The 25,355-nt window shown below is 31.4% G+C and overlaps 2 protein-coding genes across 2 annotated transcripts in view; both read left to right on the forward strand.

The window, feature by feature from the left end:
* Positions 1–5,661: 5,661 nt before the first annotated feature.
* On the forward strand, positions 5,662–7,576 carry LOC132732520 (ADP-ribosylhydrolase ARH1-like). The gene has a single exon (XM_060718971.1). The coding sequence runs from the start codon at positions 5,865–5,867 to the stop codon at positions 7,017–7,019; it is 1,155 nt and encodes a 384-aa protein (XP_060574954.1). The 5' UTR covers positions 5,662–5,864; the 3' UTR covers positions 7,020–7,576.
* Positions 7,577–15,557: 7,981 nt separating this feature from the next.
* The window catches only part of LOC132732529 (calpain-9-like), a 28,874-nt gene continuing 19,076 nt past the window's right edge, over positions 15,558–25,355 (forward strand). Inside the window, exons 1-3 of the mRNA XM_060718983.1 lie at positions 15,558–15,942; positions 17,890–18,040; positions 24,964–25,045. Coding sequence (XP_060574966.1) covers positions 15,707–15,942; positions 17,890–18,040; positions 24,964–25,045 — 469 coding nt within the window. The 5' untranslated portion in view covers positions 15,558–15,706. The remainder of the gene's footprint in view (positions 15,943–17,889; positions 18,041–24,963; positions 25,046–25,355) is intronic.

A 25,355-nucleotide genomic window follows, 5' to 3' on the forward strand; every position in this document is an offset into this window, starting at 1 on the left:
TCAATATTTCATTATTTTTATTTGATAAATTTACATATTAGTAACAAATTGCTGTGCCCCGTGTGGTGCCTCAATGTTTGTTCCGTTCCGTTTCGTTCCGTTCCGCAAAGTATAAATAGATACCATTTATAGCCACAAAGAAGAAAAGTGAAAAATAACAATTTTCAAATATACCATTTATAGTAACAAAGAAGAAATTTAAAAAACAAAACAAATAAATTTCAAGTTCAAAATGAAAACAATCATGGAAACCCATGACCTATAAATCTAATCGTCACATATAATGTAGGTGACGATAATGAATATGTACCTGTATATTTGTATAGCGAAGACTTTCCGAAACGGCTAAATATTAAGGGGTGACCAGTTGGAAAATATAGATCTTTAATCTGTTTAATAAAACAATTTCTATTCAAGTCGAGTTATTTTTGCATGCCCCGTTCCCTGAACATTTTGCGCCTTATTTTATCTAATTGAAAGACACTGATGTGTGTTACTTTCTTATATTTGCATGATTTACAAGTATTTGTCTATATTATTATACAATTAGTTACATATTATATCATATATATGTCTCGTCTCTCTATCTCCATATGTGTTGATGTGCAATCTAATGCTTTTTGTATTCCATGATTGAAGTTAATAAAACTTAATTCTTGCAATGTACTATTTATTTTAATTTACTGATACGTGTACATGTACTTTAATTTTTGTCAGAAATAATCGTCAAATGGTACAATATCCGCATAATGATATGGCCAAGGTTTCTATATAATTCAGCTAGTATTCTCTTCCTTTTGATTAAAGTCAGGTTGATGAGTGTCTTTTATCTTTATACTACGGAAAAGTATATGCAAGTATTTCTGACAATCTAATTTAGAAACAAGTATTCCTTGTCCTTGCTTTGTCATTTATTTTTTATTTATAAGGATACCTTTGTTCTCACAGCCACCCTTTCTTATAATTTTACATGCATTTTCAGGGATGTGTGTTGTAAGTAAACTACCGAAATATTTTTTGCAAAAAAAAAAAAGAAATTTTATGTAACATTATATTATTTTTATTCATTCTAAAAGTTCAATTTTACATCTAATACTGTGCACTTGGTCCAAATTTCATAGTTGTGTTTTGACCCCAGGGCCATAATTTGAACAAACGTAGTAGAGGTCACAATGTCAAATATCTAACCTCCAGCCTTTGTCAATTAAAAATTTTACTTTATACATATAGGGAAAACCTATGACACCCGGGATGGGGCCAATTTTGACACAAGTGGCAAAATATGAACAACTTTGGAAGAGGACCTATAGATGATATTATATATTTAAAATCAAAACTATAAGATACGAAGACGTTTTAGTTTTTACTATATGTACATGTACATAATAAAAATGAATGACCCCCAGGGCGGGTCCAGTTTTGACGACTGTGCTACTAAACAATGTTTAATGCAAAATATCAAAGCTTTTGGCCTTGTACCCAAACAAGAAGATTTTTTAAATTATCCTTTAAAGTTATTTTTTCATAGATTCACTTCAAATCATTCTTATTGTATTCATATACACTGTATTCATTATTCATCTGTTGTGAAAAAGGTTGTTATGAAGATGTGGTGTTATAAAAGCACCCTTTTGTCAGATTTATGAAATGGCAATGCCATCTGAGTTGACTGAAGTATCAAGCCAGGAACACCGTGAACTTATTCAACCATTAAATCTTAAAAAAGATAAAACTTATAAAAGCAATTAAAAATCTAATGCATGATTGCATGCATAAAGTGTTACTTTCAGAAAACTGTCAGAAAACAACACAAACATATAATTCTTAAACAAGAAGTATCGTTAAAAAGATACTCGGCCGAAGTAAGCCTAGTTAACTTGTATATGTTATTTCTATGTTTTTCGTCTCATATTTGACAAAATAAACTATCTGGGGCTATTTATCTTGAAAAATAGAACACTTTGAGATGTATGCATGTGTGTCGTGTTTCAGTAAGTGAAATCAAATGCTTACACCAATATCTACGCGGTCGGTAGGCAATTATATTTATAAATACTTGAACAATATGTAAAATATATGCAAATTATAAACATTATGCCAATTGAACACATCAATGATTATATGATATATTGAACATTTATTGAAGATCAAAAACTGAGGAAACCTAAAAGGTGGGATTTTCGATATTTACATGTACATGAGTAAACTTACAGGACCGTGAACGTTATTGGTGGTCTCGTTAATTTGGACAAAATTTAAACCTCAGTAAGTTCTTGTGTAAAAAACTATGTAAAATAAACTGTTAACTAGAAAATGTAATGAGATCTGAACGCAGTGTATAATGTTTTGTGGGAGGGAGTTTTAACAGAACTTAAATATCTCAGAAATTTAACTAGAACGTTAAAGTACTATCCTGTACATTTTATCTTTACATATCATTTTATATTGGCAAGATCTACCCATTACATTTTATTTTAGAACTATCCTTTAAATTTGTATTGTAGAAGGGCAAGACCTCCTTTACATTTTATTTTAGAGTGGCCAATGAGATTCCCTGATAGTTTGTAATTTTAAAATGACCAATGGAAATTCTTTTCCCTATAAATTTTACAGGAAGTCAAATTGATTTAAGATGGCCTTCGGCCAAAAAATTAGACAATTGAAACAAGGGAACAATCAGGCATAATGGTCAAATTGCACTGTGAATATACATGTTTCTAGCCAGCTCTGTGGTTTGTTAAATATCTGGGAAAAAATACTTGAAAATTGCACACCCGGTTTGATTTAGTCTGTACATGAGGGATAATGAAAAGTGCAACATCCGTCACTCCCCCTACCACCGGCTTGAGCGGTACTCAATTCTCAGCACTTAAAAGTGCTGGACTCAAAGTTATGCTGTCTCACTTTTCTAAATCGAGATAAAGACATGAATACTTAATATTAATTTATGTTGCTAATAGAGCAAATTACAACTGTAGTTTTAAAAAGGTTTAAGCTTCATTCATGATGACACATTCATGTCCCTGTCACACTTGTAAATAACATACGTGTAAGATCTAACGCTGACAACACTTTCATACATATTGAAATTACCAAATGAATTTAGCTTTATAAGCAACTGTTTAATCACATAAGTCTTGATTACAAAATAAGTTATGTTTTTCAGCGCTGATAAAGGTAAACTCCACCTATGTTTTAGCTTACCTCAGCTTTTGGCCAAGTAACCAATAAGCATTGAGCGTCCAACAGGTAACACCGCCAACAGTTAACACTCTAGAAGTCACAGTTTTGATTGGATCTTTATCTAAATTTGCCAGAAATATCATATTAGCGGTCCCTCGAAAGGGTCAGATCAAAGAAAAACCGTCTACAGAGGTCACATTTTAAATTTGGTCATCAATCTTTGTTAGAAAGATTATCTCAATGATACCTCGGATGAGTTCGAAGACATGTCATATTTGGTCGAACAATATGGTTATCAGGTCAAGTGAAAGAAAAACTTGTTCACAGTTTACAGGTCACTGTTTTGATTCGATCTCTATTAAATTTTTAAAAATGATTACCTCAATGATATTCCGGGCGAGTTCGGAGGTAATGGTTTGAATCCACTTACGCACTTTCGTGGCATTATCATCTATTGAAATTTTTGGAAAACATTCTGGTCTACAACTAGATCTATGACAAAGACAAGACAAAAGGTGTTAGATTAGGGAATAACTTTGAGAATTTAAAATGAACTAACATAAAATGGAGCGAAAAAGTGAAATTTACCTTCTTTGATGCAATCGCTGTACTTTCCAGAAGAAATACAGAAACCAAATCATTATTATATATATATCTCTGGGACAACAAACGTGAAGAAATTAAAAGAAATATATTGATAAACGATTTCGAAAAAGGTGGTATAAACATGATCGACATTGAACGTTTTGTAACTATGCTCCAAATCAATGGGTAAAAACTCAACTTTCAAATGGAAAGCTATCGACAAAGTCGGCAAGAATTTTCTTACATGGACCTAAAATCTGTCTCAAGTTTATCAAACGACTTTTATACTTTGGCTGGTTTCTATAAAGAACTTATTAAAAATGTATTTTATATACAAATATTAATAACAAACGTCCAAAACACCTCTTTGATATACGTAGAGAAATAATTTGGGATTATGGACATATTTCATGTAACAAAAATCTTTATATTTTTATAATTGAACAAACTCTGACATTATTTTTATAATTGATATTATCGATGCAAATGGCGAGATCAGTGAACATCTTATTCTTTGAAAACTCAGAAACCAATTAAATTGGCTATACTGCAACTTAAAATCCAAGGAATCAATCAAAACTACAGTATGGTGTTAGTTATGAATATATTTATTGCTATTTCATGCAAAGTTTAAGACAAATCTATCAAACAGACACGAAATACTTTATGCATTAACAAACTGCATTTTTTTCTTCAAAAGAGAAAGACAATCTTTTATGTTACATAAGCAACTATAGAATAAAGTATGTCACATAGAATTAGATTTCATATTTCTCCGATAGAGTTACGAATTTTTATACAATCTACAAAATTAATTGACTAAGAAGATCTAGGTTTTTTTTTATAAATTCACCCGATTCTTTGCTGAGAAAAAGAAAAGAAAAAAAAAAGAAGTGAATTTGAAATACCGTTAGAAAAAAGTTTTCAATCATATCACCAGCACAAAATATGTAACGAGACAAACAAGTGTGCTTTAATTATAACTAAATGAAACTCTGCTGACCGATTCATTTGTAGGTAAGGTATGAAGCTGCAATGGTTTTGAGAGGTGTTGTTGACGCTCCAGGTTACAAAAATGGATCCTAGGAGGTACTACACGAAGAATTGGAAAAGTGTATGAATGTCATGGGTGGCAGAGCACTAGGTGTATGGGTTCGTGTTGGGAAGAAGTGGTGGGTACGTTATTCTGTAAAATATATGGGGCGGAGGTTGCGTTGGCACTGCAATGATAGCAATGTTTATAGGACAGTTTTATCAAAAAACGTAAAAACATAGTGAACTAGACTAAATTACCATCTACGGGTCATTATCATTCTTGTAGCAAATCTACTGAACATAAATCATATAATTGAAAAGATGGCCACATGAACAATATTTTTCATAAAGAATAACCATATACATGTATTCACATTGAAAGCTAAAATTCGAAAATATCAACATTTATTCAGGCTTAAAATCCAAACTAAATAGCAAATGATGCCTAATTTCTGATTTATCTTTGTTTAAGTGTTGAATTTCGCTTAAGCCGGACGGTACCCAGTACCATTAATGATTACAGGCTCTTCAAACCGAGCATGCAATGTTTTCAATTTTGTCGTTTTGGGGCGTTCTTTAGGGGTTCCGTTTTTCTATTTGAAAACTAACGAAAAACTGAATTACAAATGACGCAGAATATTTAAAGCAGGTTTACCAGGGCTAAATGCCTTTTTAAAAGATACTTCCTGTTTAAATTCTTAAGTAATATGGATGTATCAGTTTCACAAGTATGCCAGTAAGATGTGTTTGTACGTCCGCCTTATATCGGGTGACTGTCAACTGATCGCTTTACTTTACATTAATTTTGATATGCAAAAAAAATTCCCTTACAATTTCTTTGTCAGATAGAGTTGCGTAAGACGGTATATAGACATTGTTATTTATAGACAGTGTAATTTCTAATTTTAGATATAAAAGTTTGCTGCGTAAATATTATTGGAACTAAAAATGATACAGATTCATTTAGTTTGCTAGTTCTGATGCAGCATTGTGTTTATAAAGCAACTTTTATTTAGAGTTTACAAAGGACACTTAAAAGTATACCGAGACATATATTTGAAATGGCGGATTATAATCGAGTAAGTTTGAAGGAAAGGTATGAAGCTGCTATGGTTTTAAGTGGTGTTGGTGACGCTCTAGGTTACAAAAATGGATCCTGGGAGTTTTGTCACTCTGGAAAACAGATACACGAAGAAGCGAAACAGTTGGGTGGTGTAGACAATATCAAAATAAACCCAAAAAGCTGGATGGTCAGTGATGACACTGTAATGCACTTAGCGACAGCCGAGGGCCTTGTAGAATTTATTAACGTCGTGGAATCGAAAGGTTTAAAGCCAGAACCACAGGAACGAATGTATTTGAAGATTGCCGAAAAATACAAAACTTGCATGAATGACATGACCGACAGAGCCCCAGGTACCACGAGTATGTATTCGTGTCCAATGTTAAATCCATCAAGAAGTGGCGGGTACATTATTCCATTTCTTGAATGGGGTAGGGGTTGCGGGGCGGCGATGAGGGCAATGTGTATAGGATTGTTTTATCCAAAACCTGAAGATATAGGCAATCTTATTGCAGTAAGTGTTGAATCCGGGCGTATGACACATCACCATCCAACCGGGTACCTAGGAGCCCTAGCTGCCGCTTTATTTACATCATATGCCATTCAAGGAAAACCAGTTAAGAGTTGGGGTGCGGGATTAATGGAAACATTGCCGAAAGCTCTACAGTATGTGAAAGATAGCAATATAGACGTGAAGGATAACGTTAATGCATGGGACTACTTTACTAATCGGTGGACCGAATATCTAGAACTCAGAGGCATTTTTGACGGCCTACAGGATCCGAAATTTCCAGAAGTATTTGGCGTGAAAGAACGTGATGCTTTTTATGAATCGCTCAGTGATAAGGGATGGGGAGGTTCAAGTGGTCATGACGCTCCTATGATCGCATACGACGCTCTCCTGAGTTATGATGGCACGTGGCCTGACCTGTGCAGTAGATCAATGTTCCATAGTGGTGATAGTGACAGCACTGGTGTCATTGCCGCTTGTTGCTATGGCGCTATGTTTGGATTTTATGGAGTTAACAAAAATAATTACACGAACCTAGAATATGGGGAACGTCTCCGCGGGCTTGGTGAAAAGTTGTATGCAATTAGTAATCCAAGTGATACAGGAGTTGTTGAAAACGTACAATTGGAGGACCAGGATTGATTCCTGACCTAGACTTCCTGCAGATGATAATGAACAGGACATGGCTTGTTGAAACGAATTCAGGAAAATGATGAAGATCCTGATATTTTTTTAGAAGGAAAACTACACAAGTTAACTAAATGAAGTAGAATAGTTTCTTGCTCAAATTGCTTATACATGCATAATTCAAATGTACAATATCTTTGAAAATGTTTGTATCACAGTTGCCAATTTCATTCTTAGAGTGTTGGCCGGATAAAATGGGAAGGTAGTGATTGGACAGACATTACCTCTCTATGCCGAAGTTGGATTTACCCTAATGGTCGCCATTGAAATATATTTGAAGCTTTTTTACTACTTTGGATATGCATTTTCAAGTTCAGTAACATTATTATCTGTTTCTTATTAATCTTCAGTTCAACTGTGGTAATTCTTATGAAATGTTAGTAAAAGCCGTCTATGACTTTCTTATGAACAAGTTATATACAACATGTACTTAAATTACACTTTTCACATAAACTTCTTGTTGACAAATATGCATATACACGGTCTGTATAACATTAAATTTAAAAATGAAATTTAGTTATCTACTTTTCTTATTCATATATTCATTATTCAGCAACTTTGGCTATTTTTTTTAGTTCAAGGTGAGTAATTGTGATACTGCAATTTATCTTAAATAATCATTAAAATTCAAATTGACAATCCAAATACAATGTATTTAAAAACAACCAATGCATGTCATAAATAAGATAAATATATGTACCATTACTAAAGTTTTGTACAGAATAAACATTTATAAGGTGGCCAACCTACGAAAAATGATATGGAGTTTAATGGCGGTACACATAAACAAACCGATCATAATCAATACTAGTATTTCTCAAGCTTGTTCCCTAATTTAAAATCTACATTTTGTAATTTAAATACAAATTGATGCAATGCTAAGCGCATAATTTTATCATTTCCCGATCTCAAAATGAAATAGTTTGTTCAAAACATTCGAACCTCGGTTTTGAAGACAATGCATGTTTTCAACTAAAATTTAGCATTCCTGATTTATGGCATTTTGTTGCTTTAATCGGGCTTCTAAGTACGTTCAGAAATTTGGAACATATTAAATAGTTAATGACTTGAATGAAGAGCGAAATTTAATGATTAGGTGTGAAGCAGTATTTTGCAATTTTTATTCTCGGCTACATTTTTTATTTTGCAAAGACTTTTTGGGTATTGGCTGACAAAATCTGCGAATCACCTGATGTGAAATCTGCACATTTATGTTAACCAAATCCAAAAATAATACTTGTATCTGAACGTTATGATACAAAGCTTGAATTTCCGCGATGGAAGAATATAATTATTTTCAGTCCAACCGGTTCTTATTTAAAAAAAGAAGCTATATTTCACATTTTGTTCATAGTCTTTTCAGTTTTTGACAAATTCTAATGATACTATTTACAATGTAGTGTACATGTTATTAGGATCTCACATTCGTTGCCTTAAAGTAAGTCCACTGATGTCCACAGCCTTTGCATTTCTTACAAATATCAAAACAGAGAGATGTGCTAAAGATAATGAAGAAATATGCTGAAAAAAAAGTTTATAGTCGTGCTTTTGTGCTATTTTAGCCCGATTTGAATGAAAAGCGTTGCAACGCGTTTCAATGTTGGGTCATTTTCCACATTTAGAATACATGTAATCAATTTGAACGAATGAAACGTTGCACATTAGTTATTGGTCTAGACCTACATCAAATGAAACAGTAATCTAAGAAAATTATTTCCAGTCCCGTCATGTCAAAAAGCTTCCCATTAAATTATAAAATGTTGCTGGACGGGTTGAAGAAAATGCTCGCTTTTATAAAACATTTAATAAAATTCGGTATTATATAACAACAAACATTTAATATATGACAACGTTTTTGAGATTCTATTATTAACATTATGACTAAACGCATTGAAATTAATGAAAATAAAATTGTGGTGTTTTATGCCGATGTTTTATTACTGGTGTGAAATATACATAAATACAAATGGAAATATAACCTGTGATAAAAAATGTGTATGACCATGCGAATTTAGCCAGATTTGCGTTGCAATAGTTTTTAATTTTGGGCTATTTTTCACAATTAGAACAATTATTCTGGAAAAACGGAGTGAGCGAATGATTTAAAATGTTGTTGTCAAGTTAGTTGTCTTGACCTACATCAAGGAAACATTAAACACGAAAAATCATTCCCAGTCCGGTCAGGTCAAAAACTCAGGGAGTCCCTTTAAATTTTGCATGATAAAAGCGAATCATGATCGAAACGAATAAAGCAATTAGTAAGGGTTCACCATCTTACTCTTTCAGCTATCTGCAACTGAAGGTGAGCTGTTTTCTTTCTACTATTTAAGGTCATTTATAGGAACAGGTATCTCAAAAACAAGCTTTCTGATACATTATCATATTTAAAATCTTTTTTGTTAACCCATTTTCAGGAACTATGCAAAGCTTGAAATAATTATATCTAAACTATATTTTTCTATGCTTCAATAAGTAAACATACTGTTTTTTAAAGGACATAACTAAAAAATTAGAGAATGGAATATCAATCAAAGAAGGTGTTGCTGTATCAGTTTTGAGTTATCTACCCTTGACAATGACCTTAAATCCTCGAGGGGCAGATAACTCAAAAAGTAGGATGTTGACCCCCGAGTTTATGCTTGCTTAGTTTAAGAAAATTCTCTCCGCTTGTTTGAATTATTAAATCTTCTTGGCTTCTATAAAAAATATATAATCTCCAATTAGGGGCCTTCTAGAGAGTCATTGGTTGTCAAAGCTTACCATATTTCATTTTGTATTTTATGTGGTAATAATACATTGTTAAATACAATACATAATTATATTGAACGAGTACGCAGCTGTAAAAATTATATTGAACGAGGCTAGCAGCTCAGTTTTGAACTCGGCAATGTCAATAACCTCTTTATTTCACACAACCAATCTTTTAACATTTTGAAGTTTGTTACTTTAACAACAATATGAAATTGACACAGATTTGTTTGGACTCGGAAAATGAAAACGAGTCTAGACAGTGTAAGTATGGATTTGATACTCGGAAAACAAAAACAAGTCTAGATGTAGTAAAATATTGTATTTAAATGGATTTTTTAAACTCGTAAAATGAAAACGATAAGATTTGGTCCAATAATTTTCTAATTTTGAAGAACACGTGGTGCAACCGATCAATCAGTCAATCAATGAATTTATCTATTTACTCAGATCATACAAACATGACAACATGAGGTAATAATACAATTACATGTACATAATAAATGAGGTCAGTATCAAAATAACATGATATATAAATTGTTAACATAAATATTGCGGGAGAGTCAGTGTTACAACAAATACTTCAATAGAGTTCTCCACAGCAATAAATTTAATACAATTTTTGGCTCATTTGAATCCTAATATAATTTCTTTAATAAATAAACAAAGTTTTGTTGTTGTTTTTTTTTGTAATCAGGAAGGTTAACATTAGTGTTTATAAGTAGATCAATAGAATGCATATTATTTTTCTTTAAATAGTTAGGTTTCAAAAAACGTTTCCTGCTGTTATCAAAACACGGACACTCAAAAATATAATGACCAATGGATCTATCACAATGTACAGTTCGATGCTATTCCGTTTTCCGGTTTCTGCTTCTTGTTCTAAATTTTATTATATATTGCAAATATTTTGATGGAGTTTTTACAAGATATGTTTCAAAACAAAAATTATGTTTAGATAATCTATAATTCGTGCATTTGCTAGAATTCTCAATACCAGAATACATGTACTACTCGATCAAAAATAAATCTGATAATTTTTATTTAACTGACATCGTTAACCATTTATGGTTATGAAATTCATGGTAAGTCAAAATGTTGTAAAGTCCACATTCATTTAAAATATTCTGAACAAGTTTTATCAACTGAAATCTTAATCTAGATACATTCCGGGAGTTATTAAAATAATACTAGTAACAAAATACGATATATCAACCACGGTAACTTGTTCTGTCGTGGTATGACTAAGTTAGACCAAAATGATATAATTTCAATAGATAGTGGTTTAACACCAGTTTCACCGCACACCATACAATTTGGTGTACTTGACTTTAAACCTAGAATATATATATTTTAAAAATTTAAGCTGTACTCTTTCAATACAATTTATATTACCAAAACCCCATAACTCACATCCGTACAGTAAGACAGGTTTTACAATTTTGTTAAATAAATCCTTGAAGACATAATTGTTCTATGGGTTGTGTTGTTAGTTTTTTTTTTCTATTTGATCTTTTTTTCTGTTTGATTGGTTCAGGTATTCCTATTTGAAAACACTATAATCACCATAAGGATATGTTGCCTGCTTTTTAAATTTGTCTTTTGACGTGCAGGCATCATAACATTTGATCGAAAATTGATCCCCTTTCAAAATAATGTTTTATTTAGTTCTGCACATTGTTTTCTCGTTTAGGGCACACACATTCTTTTTATTGATACGGAACAATACGCACCCTTTTCATGAAATGGCACTAATGTGTAACATTGAAGGTACCAAGATTTCCGCCCCATGAACGCTTCTGCGGATGTTTTGAAATTTCACTTTTTTCATGTTTAAATGTTGAAGCCGGTGTAACAGGGGCGTGGACTGTAGCTTGCATTAACCACTAGTATCAAAATGTATTTAGTTCGTGTGTCGTATAATGTATGACTTTGATATATTTATCACTGAAATTCTGAATAGAATACAAAAAGTTTGTATATATATACACACGGATTTATTGTAATATAAATCCGTGATATATATAATATTTTCGGGGGGGGGGGGGGCAGGGGGGTGACGTCGGTGCTTTTGGACAATGCGCTTTAATGAGGGATAATGTTTTCGAGGTGGGCGGGGGCAGGGTGGTGGGAGTGAGTATTTTCGACAATGCGGTGCCATCTTGTGCCTATGCTGGGCAGAGTCCACATACGAGGTTGAAAATGGTGTTATTTCCCTGACTTTAATTCTAATTATTTTGTGTTAGCTTTTAATTATATCTAGGACATTCAATTTTCTCTAATTATTAAGACAACAGTTTTTCCTTTGTTTTGCGTTTTTAACGATTTCTAATTTTCTTAACAGTTGTACGCACGTACGTACGTGCATATGTCTAGCAAAAATGTTTCAATTCGTTTTTAAATTGGTTTTGAAATACAAGAACGAGCTAGGAAAAATACTCCATATCACTTGATGACATAGATACGTGGGATGACCTATTGAGCAAGTAAAAAATCTGTATAGTGCAGCTTAAATTACTGTTTCAAAAATAAGTTTTTTTGTAAAACATGTACTGTAATAAATTCATAAAACGTTGAAATTTGACAGTTTTCACATGTACATCACCAATTATGTATATTCTGTTTAATTTCATGTGACGTACATCTTTCAATAATTGTTTAAAATATAGTGTTACGTACCCCACCCACATAACTTTTAATAAATTTAAGAAAGGTAAAGTAGTTTCTTTAAAAAAAAAACAAAAAACTTTTTGATTACTTTATGTTATTATAGGGTTAGATAAAGCTATATTTTGAAGCATATTCACTTATTCTCACGCGAATTGTGAAATTGATGTCGCTGCACATTCTGAACATAATCGATTCAGAAAAACTTGCTATTTGATAGCTAACGTGCAAAAAGTATATAATGGATTTTTTTGATCCATAGACTTCATTGATAACACATTCGATACCAAAATTTTATGAGGGAAGCTTTTGGAAATGTAATGTTCGAGACTGTCGCCATTTTGGATTATTCGTGTTTGAGCTAGTGTAACCCCAAAAACCTATATAATTTCGGCAAAAAATTAATTTGTGCAGGAGTATGTATGTCTTCTTATCTGTTTTCGAAGCTTGACCCACTTGAAAAGACTGATCTTTGTCATATGTAGAATGTTTGAGAACTGTCGCCAAAATTTACTGGCATCGGTAATGTACGCGACTTGTAAATTAAGTGCCGAATATAACTGAAAATAACTAAGTAATCTAAGTCGTTTATATGTTTATTTACAATTAAATACTTATGCTACTATAGCCAGACTTATCTTTCTTATGATAAATTCTAAGAATTAACCGAGATTCTATTACTTTGACAGCCTGTGCCAGATGATGACTTAAGCATGTAATGTTCGCTACTTAAAAATTAGTACGTTCTATGCACTATTTCCCAATTAAGGAATTTTTAATAAATGATTTACATTTGGAGGGATATATAATAACCAAATCTGAAAGAATTGTGCCCACGAATCTTTTAATATATCTATATACACATATGTCTGTAATGTACGCGACTGTAATGTTCAATACAATAAAAATGTAACATGGCTTTAGTATACTTAATTTTCAATTAACCAGGACTTAAACTAGTCATTTTTGTGTTATACTTAATCATAGATGCAGCATAAATGTATACATCCTTTGTATTTTTACAGTTATAATCAAATTTTCTTAATTTTGTATAAGTAAGGCTTTAGAATCTAGTAACTGAATATCAGATTCTAGTAACTACAAAAACAAAGATGTAATACGTTTAATATTTATTTTCTTCTAAAGCCAGAATCTGTATGCAAGGTTTTCTTACTGAAATTGTTTAGATATAGATTATAAGTGATATGCCTTTCATAATAGGTATTGTAATGTTCACTACATTTCGTATCGAACATTACTGAATTATTCTGATGGCAATCTATACATTTGTTAATGTTTTCAGCGATTTTGCTTTTGTTTTGAGAAAATATTCCATAATTATATATTGTTTAAATAAAGTAAATAGGTGTTTGTAATTCAAATGCGTAAATATATATGAGGCAATATTGTTGATTATCATCTAAATCAGTTTCAAACCCATATAACGTTTCACCGCGTTAGTAAAAAAAACTACTATTATAAACATACATATAATAACTGAACATATTATCAGATACTATTAACATAGTTGCTGACATGTTTAAAATATATCATCTACAATATTATACACATGATAGCGTCTACAACATATAACAACGATGTATCAAACATTACAATATTAGTATCGAACATTACACGCAGATCTTGAAAATTTTCTTCATCTCTACAGTCATGTATGGTGAAATCTGTATTAGAAATGAGTGGCAATTGCACTTACAAGTGTAGAAGAGGAAAAGACAACGTTGGCTCTTTGTAATTGAAATATTTTAAACTACGTAGGAAGCACATAATAATTAACAATTAAAATACATTTTATCTCAATACTGGCTAGTAAGGTGCCCTTTTTGAAATGTTCTGCTCAAATCTTAAAATTTGATGTAGCCTTAATAATATCAAAAGCATGAATTGTAATATATGTATTGTTATTCTGTACGCTGCATATATGCCCACGATCTCAGTAAATATGTTTTATGACATTGATATTAATATAAGGACAGGTATATAACTTCTTTTGTACGTCGGATACATAGTTATACTCGTAATTTAATTTGTTTGTATATATTATTTACCCATGCTATTGACTCAAGCTAAATTGAACACACTTAATAATATTAAGTTTAAACTTAAAAAAATGATTGTATAATAAAATGATAATAATAATAACCATTACCATTACCCACAACGAATATTTTTACTGGATTACGTAATGTCCGAGACAATTGATGTTCTGTCAAAAAGACTCTACCACAAAATTTTAGTCATGTTTTTGGGTTGCAAAGTTTTTTCGTCACATTATCATTATTGAAGTAAAGTTTAAGCAAAACATAAGAACAAAAAAATGGAATCACACAATTGAAATCAATCATCAAAAATTCCGCATTTTAAATAAACACACTTTGTAGAATTGCGTTTTATTGCAATAACTTTGCAAGCTCAAGAAAAAAATATTTCAAGCGTTTCATAGTGAAATATTTTGTTATTTTATAAATGTAATGAATACATGGCAAAAATAAAGTTTTCTGAAGTGGATATATTTAATATTTCATATGAAATTCGGAATGTTTTAATTAATAAACTGGTAGTAGCGTACATTACAATAGGATAAATTTTACAACTAGGGTTGCTTCTTTCAGAGAGTAGTACTCGCAAAGTATTTGGTTGATGTTCAAAAAATTTCACAATTGTCTCATTTAAGGGTTCTACTTTTCGAAATCTTCGAAATTAGGCCGTATTAAGAAGATCGATTTTTTCGACTTTTGATCTGTCAATTTCACAATTCTTATGAGAATCAGTGATTATATATGAAATTGAATGTGTGTCTTGATCTATTATTTTGAGTTCACCAATTTAGATTTTTCTAGACTTTTGATATGTTATACAATAATTGAATATAGGTTTGGGGTTTTAAAACACTCAAATGCAATTTGTTTGACGTTTGAATGGATGCAGTTATATTTGGGTCTACACCTTTAACCATGCGAAGCTATTCGTAACCCTTACATGACAAATATTTGTTTACATTCCATTATTTTCACCCGCGTAATAATGGTATCGCCCATATTTTGACCAATCATAAAGCTTATATTCTGACAGTCAGTTATTTCGGTAACATCAAAAATTGAACCGCGTTGTGTAAAGACTAGCAAACCGTGAAACATGCGTACGTTTACTCAAGGTGTGGATATATTTAACTGTAAAATTTAATTGGATTTATTTTGTTATGAATTATGGCATACCCGTCACGTGCTCCTCCGCCGATACCACGTTATAATCAACGTTCAGGTGGACAAAATCACTCGAGCTCACCTGGTTACGCTAATGAGCCGCTACAACTTCAAACGACACCAGCCCCAAGTCACTCACACCTGAGTCACCTGTATAATGGGCCGGGGGTAGGGTCAGCACAGATAAGTCCATCAAACAGAAGTCCGAGATATAAGGATGCAAGCGATGCACATAATAGGTAATTTAAAAAATCACATAATATTTATAATTAATAGATAATTTATAGATATGTAATTGTATGAATATTACACAATTTACAAATGATGTTCCTGTCATTTGAAATAAGCATCAGCTGTCTCTTCCTTAATGGGATGAGCATCCAAACCTTAGAGGGTGACAGTATAATATCACTTAAATTTTGAGACATTGAATTCATGATTTCTTAAGCGCATGCCACAGGCGTTGGCTCATTTGTCTTGCCAAAAATGGTCATAACCATAGCTTGATCATCACGACCATAATTACTATCCAGCACCCGTTTACTTTTATGTCACTGGGTGCGGTAAATGTGCAGCCTGACAGGGCCTCAAACCCTGGACCCTTGGAATACCGTTCAGCAGCTCTACTGACTTATCTACTGTATACAGCCGCTTACACATCTTCTCCCCAAAATAATGAACAGTTCTGCACCGTGAGATACTGCCCCGCTTTATTGAAATTCGTACCCGTTGTTCTCAGGGTTACAGAGCAATGCTAAATAAACTCTGAGCTATATGCAATCACGGGGCCTGGGTTGGGCGCCAAATGTCATAGTATGAGGAAAATGTGCAGTTTGACATGGATTTTAACCTGGGACCAGAGGAACAGTGTTCTACCAACTGAGCAATATGATATTGCTGCTTACACATCTCCCCTAAATAGTGAAAAGTTCTGAACTGAGACATATAATTATTATATTATACATGCAGTAAATAGGGTGCAAGATTATTTTATGATAATTTGACCATTACTGGCAGACAAATGAGCCAAGACCAGGTGCATAGCTGCCCTGATGCCTAAAAGCCTGGGTTTGCTCAATGATTTTCTATTTTTATTCAATTTATGATTAATAAAGTAGATGTACCTTTTCTGTAGGTACACTGTAATTCATTCAGTCCCATCCTTACATGTATATGTACCGAAATAAATTTTATATGGTTACTTAAAATAAGTTGCTTAAAACATCATCAGGGACAGGGTCATAAATCTTTTTTTTTTTTCCAAGATGGCAATGAACAGTTTTAATTGAAATTACCTTGATATATTTTGCATTGACTTTTAATTTTGTGATTCCCTTTATAAACTTATAAAATTTTTGCATTATCCAGGTAAAGTTTTATTATAAAAGTGAAATGATTGAGAATAGTCTGGCAACTCCGGCTGACTACCTTTTCTGCATTTAGTATGTATACCGTAAAATTCCTAATAAAAGCCCCTCCCCTAACAGAGGCCCCCCAGGCCTTTTGTTAAGAAAAACAATCTACTCATCAGTGCTGAACTCCTGAGTAAATCCATAATTTCATTCAAATCATTCAGAATCCATTTTATTTTATAGTATGAACTTTAAAATCTTAACACTTTTTAATGTTATTACCAACACTTGCTAACACTAAATGTATTTACAATGATTTTTGGATTTAGGAAAAACTGTGTTGTAGTAATAGCCCCCCTTTTGGAAAATGTTTAGCCCCCGGGGGCGTTTAATAGGAACTTTAAGGTATATATACTTAAATTATTTTTTATTTCAAATTTACTTGTTTGACATCATACTATATTTTTGCCAAAAACATGTATATAAACAGGATTTCTTAGTCTCAGACGGGAATTTCACTGAGGTCCGTTAAAGCCTAAAAACATAATCAAAAATTTGAATTTCTTACAAACAAGCTACCAGGGCGCTTAAAATGGAAAGATATGCAAAAGATAAAATAGAAATATTGCTCAGAAATAAATTAAATATGATATTTTTGTGTTATTTATAGCCTGATTTGATTGAAAAGGGTTACATATATATAACCGAGGCCAGGAGTTACAGCAAAGCAACTTTGATGATATTTAAACACTTATAATTTGACAATGACATATATGCAGAGCCATTTTTGCTTGCGCTGTCTACAATCCTAACTCTCAGTTTTGCTTGCTATAGATTTCATCGTGGCTCGAGCAACTTTGACCAGATACGTATGGACTGTCTGCGAAGAGGTATCATGTTTGAAGACCCAGATTTTCCTGCCAATGATACGTCCTTATACTACAGTAGAACACCTCCCTACAGATTTGAATGGAAAAGACCTGGGGTAAAACATTGTCCTTTACTTGCTGTATCTAGAGAAGATGGATTGATCTAAAATTTCCCTTTAGTTGAGTCGTCATTAACACATTTATTCTTGATGTGCTGGCATTGAAAATAAAAGGTTATGCCCAATAAAGGGCCCAGCAATAGAGGCCAGTCAACACCTTAAAACTATTGAAATTAAGTGTTCTTTTTAATATACTAATAATGAACTACACAGACATGGTCAGTTTTGCAATTAAATGAGATAGACTTGTTGATATTAATTACATATAATAAGTTTACCTCATATATTTATTAAGAAAGTAAAATTTTGATCTATATGGTGACAGTAAAATATATAAATTGTAAATAACATGTACCAGCTTTAGTTGTTATGATGAGGCTAGAAGAAATTTAAGATGATATTAGCTGGGTTAGACACTTCTTTTCATAAGAAAGAATTTAATCTAGCTTAAATCTGTGAAGCAAAACAGTTTTAATATACTTTTACAACAGGTTTGAAGCTACAGAAGTTTTATTTGATTATATATATTTGGAAAAAAATACAGAAACAAAACCAACACCTTTTGTTTGCATAAAAGAAGATAAAAATATAATGATAAATTCTCCACATTCCTGGATATGATAGTGCATTTATAAACCTGTAAATATAAAATGTGTGTCATGTTTTATACCTGAGCCACAGGTTACATGTAAACATAGGGATTTCTGTTGAGTGAAAATTTAGCAGTAATTTGTAAAATGTCATGTTTATGTATGATACATTATATTTGACTGTCCCTGTAGGCATTCCATAAACAGTAAACAGAAATATCTTCTCTATGTATCTTTCTTTAAATTCTTGAGTCTGATTATTAGATATTATACACTTTACTTGAAAGAATTTATTGCTGGATATTTAAAGACCATAGTTTTGAATTGAATTTTGAATGATTGCAGTTTTTTTTTCAACATGTGATTTATGAAATGCAAACAATAACTAAAATATGATTTGTCACAATTATTTACAGTTTTTGATATTGGTTACATTAAACTTGATTCTTTAATTTCAATGAATCACATATGTATTCATTTACTGGTAAATAAACAAATTTAAACCATTTTATGCATTGCATGGTTGAAATTTTCTCATTTCACATACAATTTTATCAAAATAGCAAAAAACATAAGTTGTTATGATAGCACAAAATTTCCCCTTATTCTATTAAGTTTTGATCAGCATAATTAGTTTTCCCTTAAACCAGCGGCCTACTTTCCCCCTCTTGCAATGAAAGCTTTGCTGTTTTTTACATTTGAATAAAATGATTATGTGAAATTATAAAGAGATATTCTTATTATTTGCATTAATGACACTCTTAAATGATAATAAATAAACCAATACTAAATAAGCATTGATACAAAAACAGAGTAAACACTATGTTTTCAATAGTTTTCATTAAAAACATTATCTCTAATTCACTGCTGGTGTCAAATTTTCAATATATTTAGTGTGAAGGAAATTAATATATTTAACCATATAAATGACAAAACTTTCTCAAACTAATTTACAAGCTATTTAGTATTAAATTTTGAAAGGTACACATATTTATAGGTTTGTGCAAATTTATCTTGATATCTGTAAAAAATGTTTTAAAGAACATGTATATTTTACCATAGCCTACTGAAATGATTTTAACAACTCTCACAGCACTATTGTATGGTATGCTGAAAAATTCATAAAACTTAAAGGTTTCACTACATGATGTACTGAAATAAAGGAAACATTTGGTTTAACAGCACTACATAATGTACTGAAATAAAGGAAACATTAGGTTTAACAGCACTACATGGTGTGCTGAAATAAAGGTCACATTTGGTTTAACAGCACTACATGGTGTGCTGAAATAAAGGAAACATTTGGTTTAACAGCACTACATAATGTACTGAAATAAAGGAAACATTAGGTTTAACAGCACTACATGGTGTGCTGAAATAAAGGAAACATTTGGATAAACAGCACTACATGATGTGCTGAAATAAAGGTAACATTTGGTTAAACAGCACTACATGGTGTGCTGAAATAAAGGAAACATTTGGTTAAACAGCACTACATGATGTGCTGAAATAAAGGAAACATTTGGTTAAACAGCACTACATGATGTGCTGAAATAAAGGAAACATTTGGTTAAACAGCACTACATGATGTGCTGAAATAAAGGTAACATTTGGTTAAACAGCACTACATGGTGTGCTGAAATAAAGGTAACATTTGGTTAAACAGCACTACATGATGTGCTGAAATAAAGGTAACATTTGATTTAACAGCGGTACATGATGTGCTGAAACAAAGGTCACATTTGATTTAACAGCACTACATTAGATAACATTTGGTTTAACAGCACTATATTACAGTGTACTTAAATAAAGGTCACATTTTGTTTAACAGCACTACATGGTGTGCTGAAATAAAGGTAACATTTGGTTAAACAGCACTACATGATGTGCTGAAATAAAGGTAACATTTGGTTAAACAGCACTACATGATGTGCTGAAATAAAGGTCACATTTGATTTAACAGCACTACATGATGTGCTGAAACAAAGGTCGCATTTGATTTAACAGCACTACATTAGGTAACATTTGGTTTAACAGCACTATATTACAGTGTACTTAAATAAAGGTAACATTTGGTTTAACAGCACTACATAATTATTGTACTGAAGTAAAGGTAACATTTGGTTTAACAACACTATACTATGAGCTTAAATAAAGGTCACATTTGGTTTAACAGCACTATACTATGTGCTTAAATAAAGGTAACATTTGGTTTAACAGCACTATACTATGTGCTTAAATAAAGGTAACATTTGGTTTAACAGCACTATACTATGTGCTTAAATAAAGGTAACATTTGGTTTAACAGCACTATACTATGTGCTGAAATAAAGGTAACATTTGGTTTAACAGCACTATACTATGTGCTGAAATAAAGGTAACATTTGGTTTAACAGCACTATACTATGTGCTGAAATAAAGGTAACATCTGGTTTAACAGCACTATACTATGTGCTGAAATAAACGTAACATTTGGTTTAACAGCATTACATGATGTACTGAAATAAAGGTAACATTTTGTTTAACAGCACTAAATAATTTTGAAACATGTCAACCCTGGCATTAATTATTCAAGTTATTTATTCAATTTAAATTGCGAAGAAAGCTTGTAGCTATTTGATACTACTATAAGTCTGCTTCTTTGAATGAGGAAACATTATCATGACACAAGCATGGTTAGAATCCTTAATCACTGGTATGAGTGGCAGACACAGTAACACCTAGGCTACCTCTTTCCTGAAATAATCTGGTTTCACAGCAATACATGGTATACACTGAAAAAAATCAAAACCTGTTTATTGGCACTAAATGTTTCCTGAAGTTAATGTCATTAATTTTGGTTTCATAGCACTACATGCCGTACATGGTGAACATGTAGATATAATAGAGAAATTTGAAAAAAGAATTAATGTGGTTCACCTGAAGTAATCATTAAACATTTTTAAAGCACTAAATTGTCGACTTGAAATAATCGTAACACATTTCACAGCACCACACTCAGGTCTACTGCTGTTATTATGCCAAGCTATGCAGCACTTTAGAGGACATTGTTAACATGTATACTAACATGATTATGAAGCACAACATGTTACACTGAATGTATAATGTCAAGTTAAACAGCACACCATGGGCTACTATAATAATGATTAAAATGACCGCACTACATATGCGTCAGTAATGATAATAAAAGTTACACAGCACTGCATGGGCTATTGTAATAATAATAAAAGGTACACAGCACTACATGGGCTATTTTAATGAGAATACAAGTTACACAGCACAACATATAATAAAAGTGAAACAGCACCACATGGGCTATTGTAAAGATAAAAATTAAAGTTAAACATCACTATATGGGCTATTGTAATAATAATCAAAATGACACCACTTAACATGGACTTTGGTGATGATAAAAATAAAAAAGTACACAGCACTATATCCGGCTTTGTAATGATGATAAAAGTTACACAGCACTATATGGGCTTTGTAATGATGATAAAAGTTACACAGCACTATATGGGCTTTGTAATGATGATAATAGTTACACAGCACTATATGGGCTTTGTAATGATGATAAAAGTTACACAGCACTACATGGACTACTGTGATAATAATTAAAATGACATGGGCTTCTATGTTAATTATACTGTAGTCTGTATTGATAATAAAAGATATAATAGTGAACCAGTTACTGTTTAGCTCAAGTACAAACAGAGAAAGAAATTGCTACACCAACAACATTTTGACATTTTCCATTTTTGACTTGACATATCTTACATGCAGATAAAAAGACATTTAATGACAATCTTATTGCAAGAAAAGTATGATGTACCTGTCACCAGTGTTTTTATCCTGCGTTTTCAAGCAAAACTTATAATATTGCTGTTTTTTTACTTCTTGTCATTTTGTTTACATAATACTAGTATGCTTAAATATTAAAAAGTTGGTTAACAAATTTTAAGTTTTACTATGCTAGAAATTTTGATGCATTTCTATCTATGTGACATCAATTCATTACTGTTTTTACATAATTTCTTTATTTTGTAGCCTGCCTTATAGAATCCCCCTATTTCAAACAATTATTGTTAAGTGTAAAACATGCTGACAGTGTTTGAAGAATATACTACAATAATTTGTTCATTATTGCAATATAAGCATATAAATATATATTTTGTTTTTCTTTGTAATACCCAGCAAAGTGTATAGGTATTATTGTATTGTATATATTTGGACATTTATAATTTCACCTAATTTAAATTTTCGCAAGCTTACAACTATTTATAGTGTAATACTTTAAGCCGCTCTTATAACATAGTGTAATTTATAACTGTGGAATTTATGCCATGATAAAGTGTCCAGGTCCAAAACTATCCAATACAATTTACTATGTGTTCATTTTGTAAAGTATGTTTAACAATAAGGTTATAAATGCTCAATTGTTAACCTTTATCTAACATTCCTATCGATGACTACATTCCATTCAAGGTACAACTGGCTAATAATGTTAAATGTTATAGTAAACTTGACCACAACCCCTTTATAAAAATTTTAAATCGCGTTTGATATAAAAACCATTAAAAACTTAAGCTGTTTAATCAATGAAAATATATCAGTTTAAGTTGAATTTTAGTGCTATAATCATTTTACTATATTGATCAATGAAATGTTATTAAAGAAGTATAAATTTTTACACATTGTAAATGCTTGTTTGTTTATAGAGTGTTAACTTAATTAAGCTGTACTAAAATGGGGTGTCTTGATTTTTATTTCAGTTGTATTAAAATGTTGATTGTAATGTTAAAACTCAGCTTAAAACAATATTCATGGGACCGCCAAATTTATATCATTGATCATTATATCTGGATATATCCAAGAGGCAACCAATTTGAAAACAAGAGTCTGGACCGCAGAAACAGCATCTTTATAAACAGATATCATTATAAGTGGATTTTACTAAATTATAATATAATGTATGATGACTTGAAAGAAAATTAAGAATTATTTTATCATTGGTCAGTATTGAATTTCCAAATTAAAGGGATCATTCAGCAAAAATAGATTCCAAAACTTGATATAAACTAATTTTTAATTTGTTAAACCAGAGTAATAAATATTCTGAAGAAAAACAAATGAAATGAGATTGTCATAGAAATCTGCTGTGTATATTGACAGTTTGAAAAAACAAAACAACCCTGATTCTTTAAGGAAAGACAGCACTAGACCTTAAGTCAGATATTGCTGAATATAACAGTTGTTATGAATTGTGCGATGTCTTTCTTTTGTTTGAAAATTACTTTACATTTAATACTTAAATATAGAATATATCATTAAAATTTGTACTTCCATTCAGGACAAGAATCTTGTTTATGACTATACATTGTCTTATAAGTAAACATTGTTATAACACTGCATATTAAAATTTTAGCATCAATAATTTTATATACCTATAATGGGTCCAGTATAGATTGAGATAGGTCACACTCTGTACATCCAGGAAGCCTGACACAGTTTCTACATTATTCACTGCTCAAATTTATGATTTTGTTATTATAACTTGTAATTAACAAAACAAACTATCAAGATATTAACCTTATGATCAAAAGATGAAATGGTCAAGGAGGGTCTGACACAGATAGATATTTGATAAGTGGAAAAATACTTTTGAAACTTGTTGCTAAACAAGTTCTTGCTACTGATATTAATCACTTTCAAGTCAGGCTCCTGGAACTAACCAGTTCTGGTGTCATATGAAGAAAACATGGTTGGAGCTAGAGTAGGTCTCGAACCAACATCCCTAGATTGAGGGGCTGTCACCTTTAATTTACCACTAGCCCAGCACTCCCCTTGAATATTATTCTTGTTTACAGGATATAAAGTGACACACTGTAACTTTCTGAAAGCTCAATAATGATATAAACAAAAATCTTTTTGGGGTATCTAAGGATGGTTGTATAATATTGATAATGATTAATGTAGTTTTGGGATCGGCTTTTTGTAGTTTGAAATAAGAAATTTCGTGTCATAAAATGATGACTGATAACCTGTATGTATATACAGAAGCTTTAAAACTGTTGTTAAAATATATGCCTACTGTAATATAAACATGTCACCTTTTAACATTTTTTTTTTTCAAAAGAGAGTTTTGTTTTTAAAATGCAATATGTTAGTTATAGAACACAGACTCCATCATTTCTAAAAGAAAATAAAAACCGTGTTTGCAGAAAATGTTAAAAGCAAAATACAACATGCATACAACTGTATGAACAAGTATGAATAACAAACTAACGGAAGCATTTAAATGATGAAATGTTTTTTATTGATATATTTCAGGAAATATCAGGATACAGTAGACAAAAGCCTTCTTTCTTCATTGATGGTGCCACACGATTTGATGTGAAACAAGGAAGTTTAGGTTTGAATATTTCTTATTCATTAATTTGTGGAGTTACTATAGTAACAGAATACACTGAATGCTGTTTACTGTGAAGTTTTAACATGCTATGATTTCCAATAAGAAGTCTTTACATGTATATAGCATGACAGAAATTCATGACAAATAAACAGAATGAATTTATGTCATGGCATAAACTTTTTAAGTAAATATTGCCATATATAGAAGTCACACGCAGACTTTAATGCTGATATGACTTAACAAATAAAGAAAATCTATTACATATAAATTTTAATATAGTCTGTTGTCAGGTTTATATTATTGTCAGATA

This window comes from Ruditapes philippinarum, unplaced genomic scaffold (assembly GCF_026571515.1).
Source record: "Ruditapes philippinarum isolate M1 unplaced genomic scaffold, ASM2657151v2 ctg424_1_1_1_1, whole genome shotgun sequence".
In the NCBI taxonomy this organism is placed as follows: Eukaryota; Metazoa; Mollusca; class Bivalvia; order Venerida; family Veneridae; genus Ruditapes; species Ruditapes philippinarum.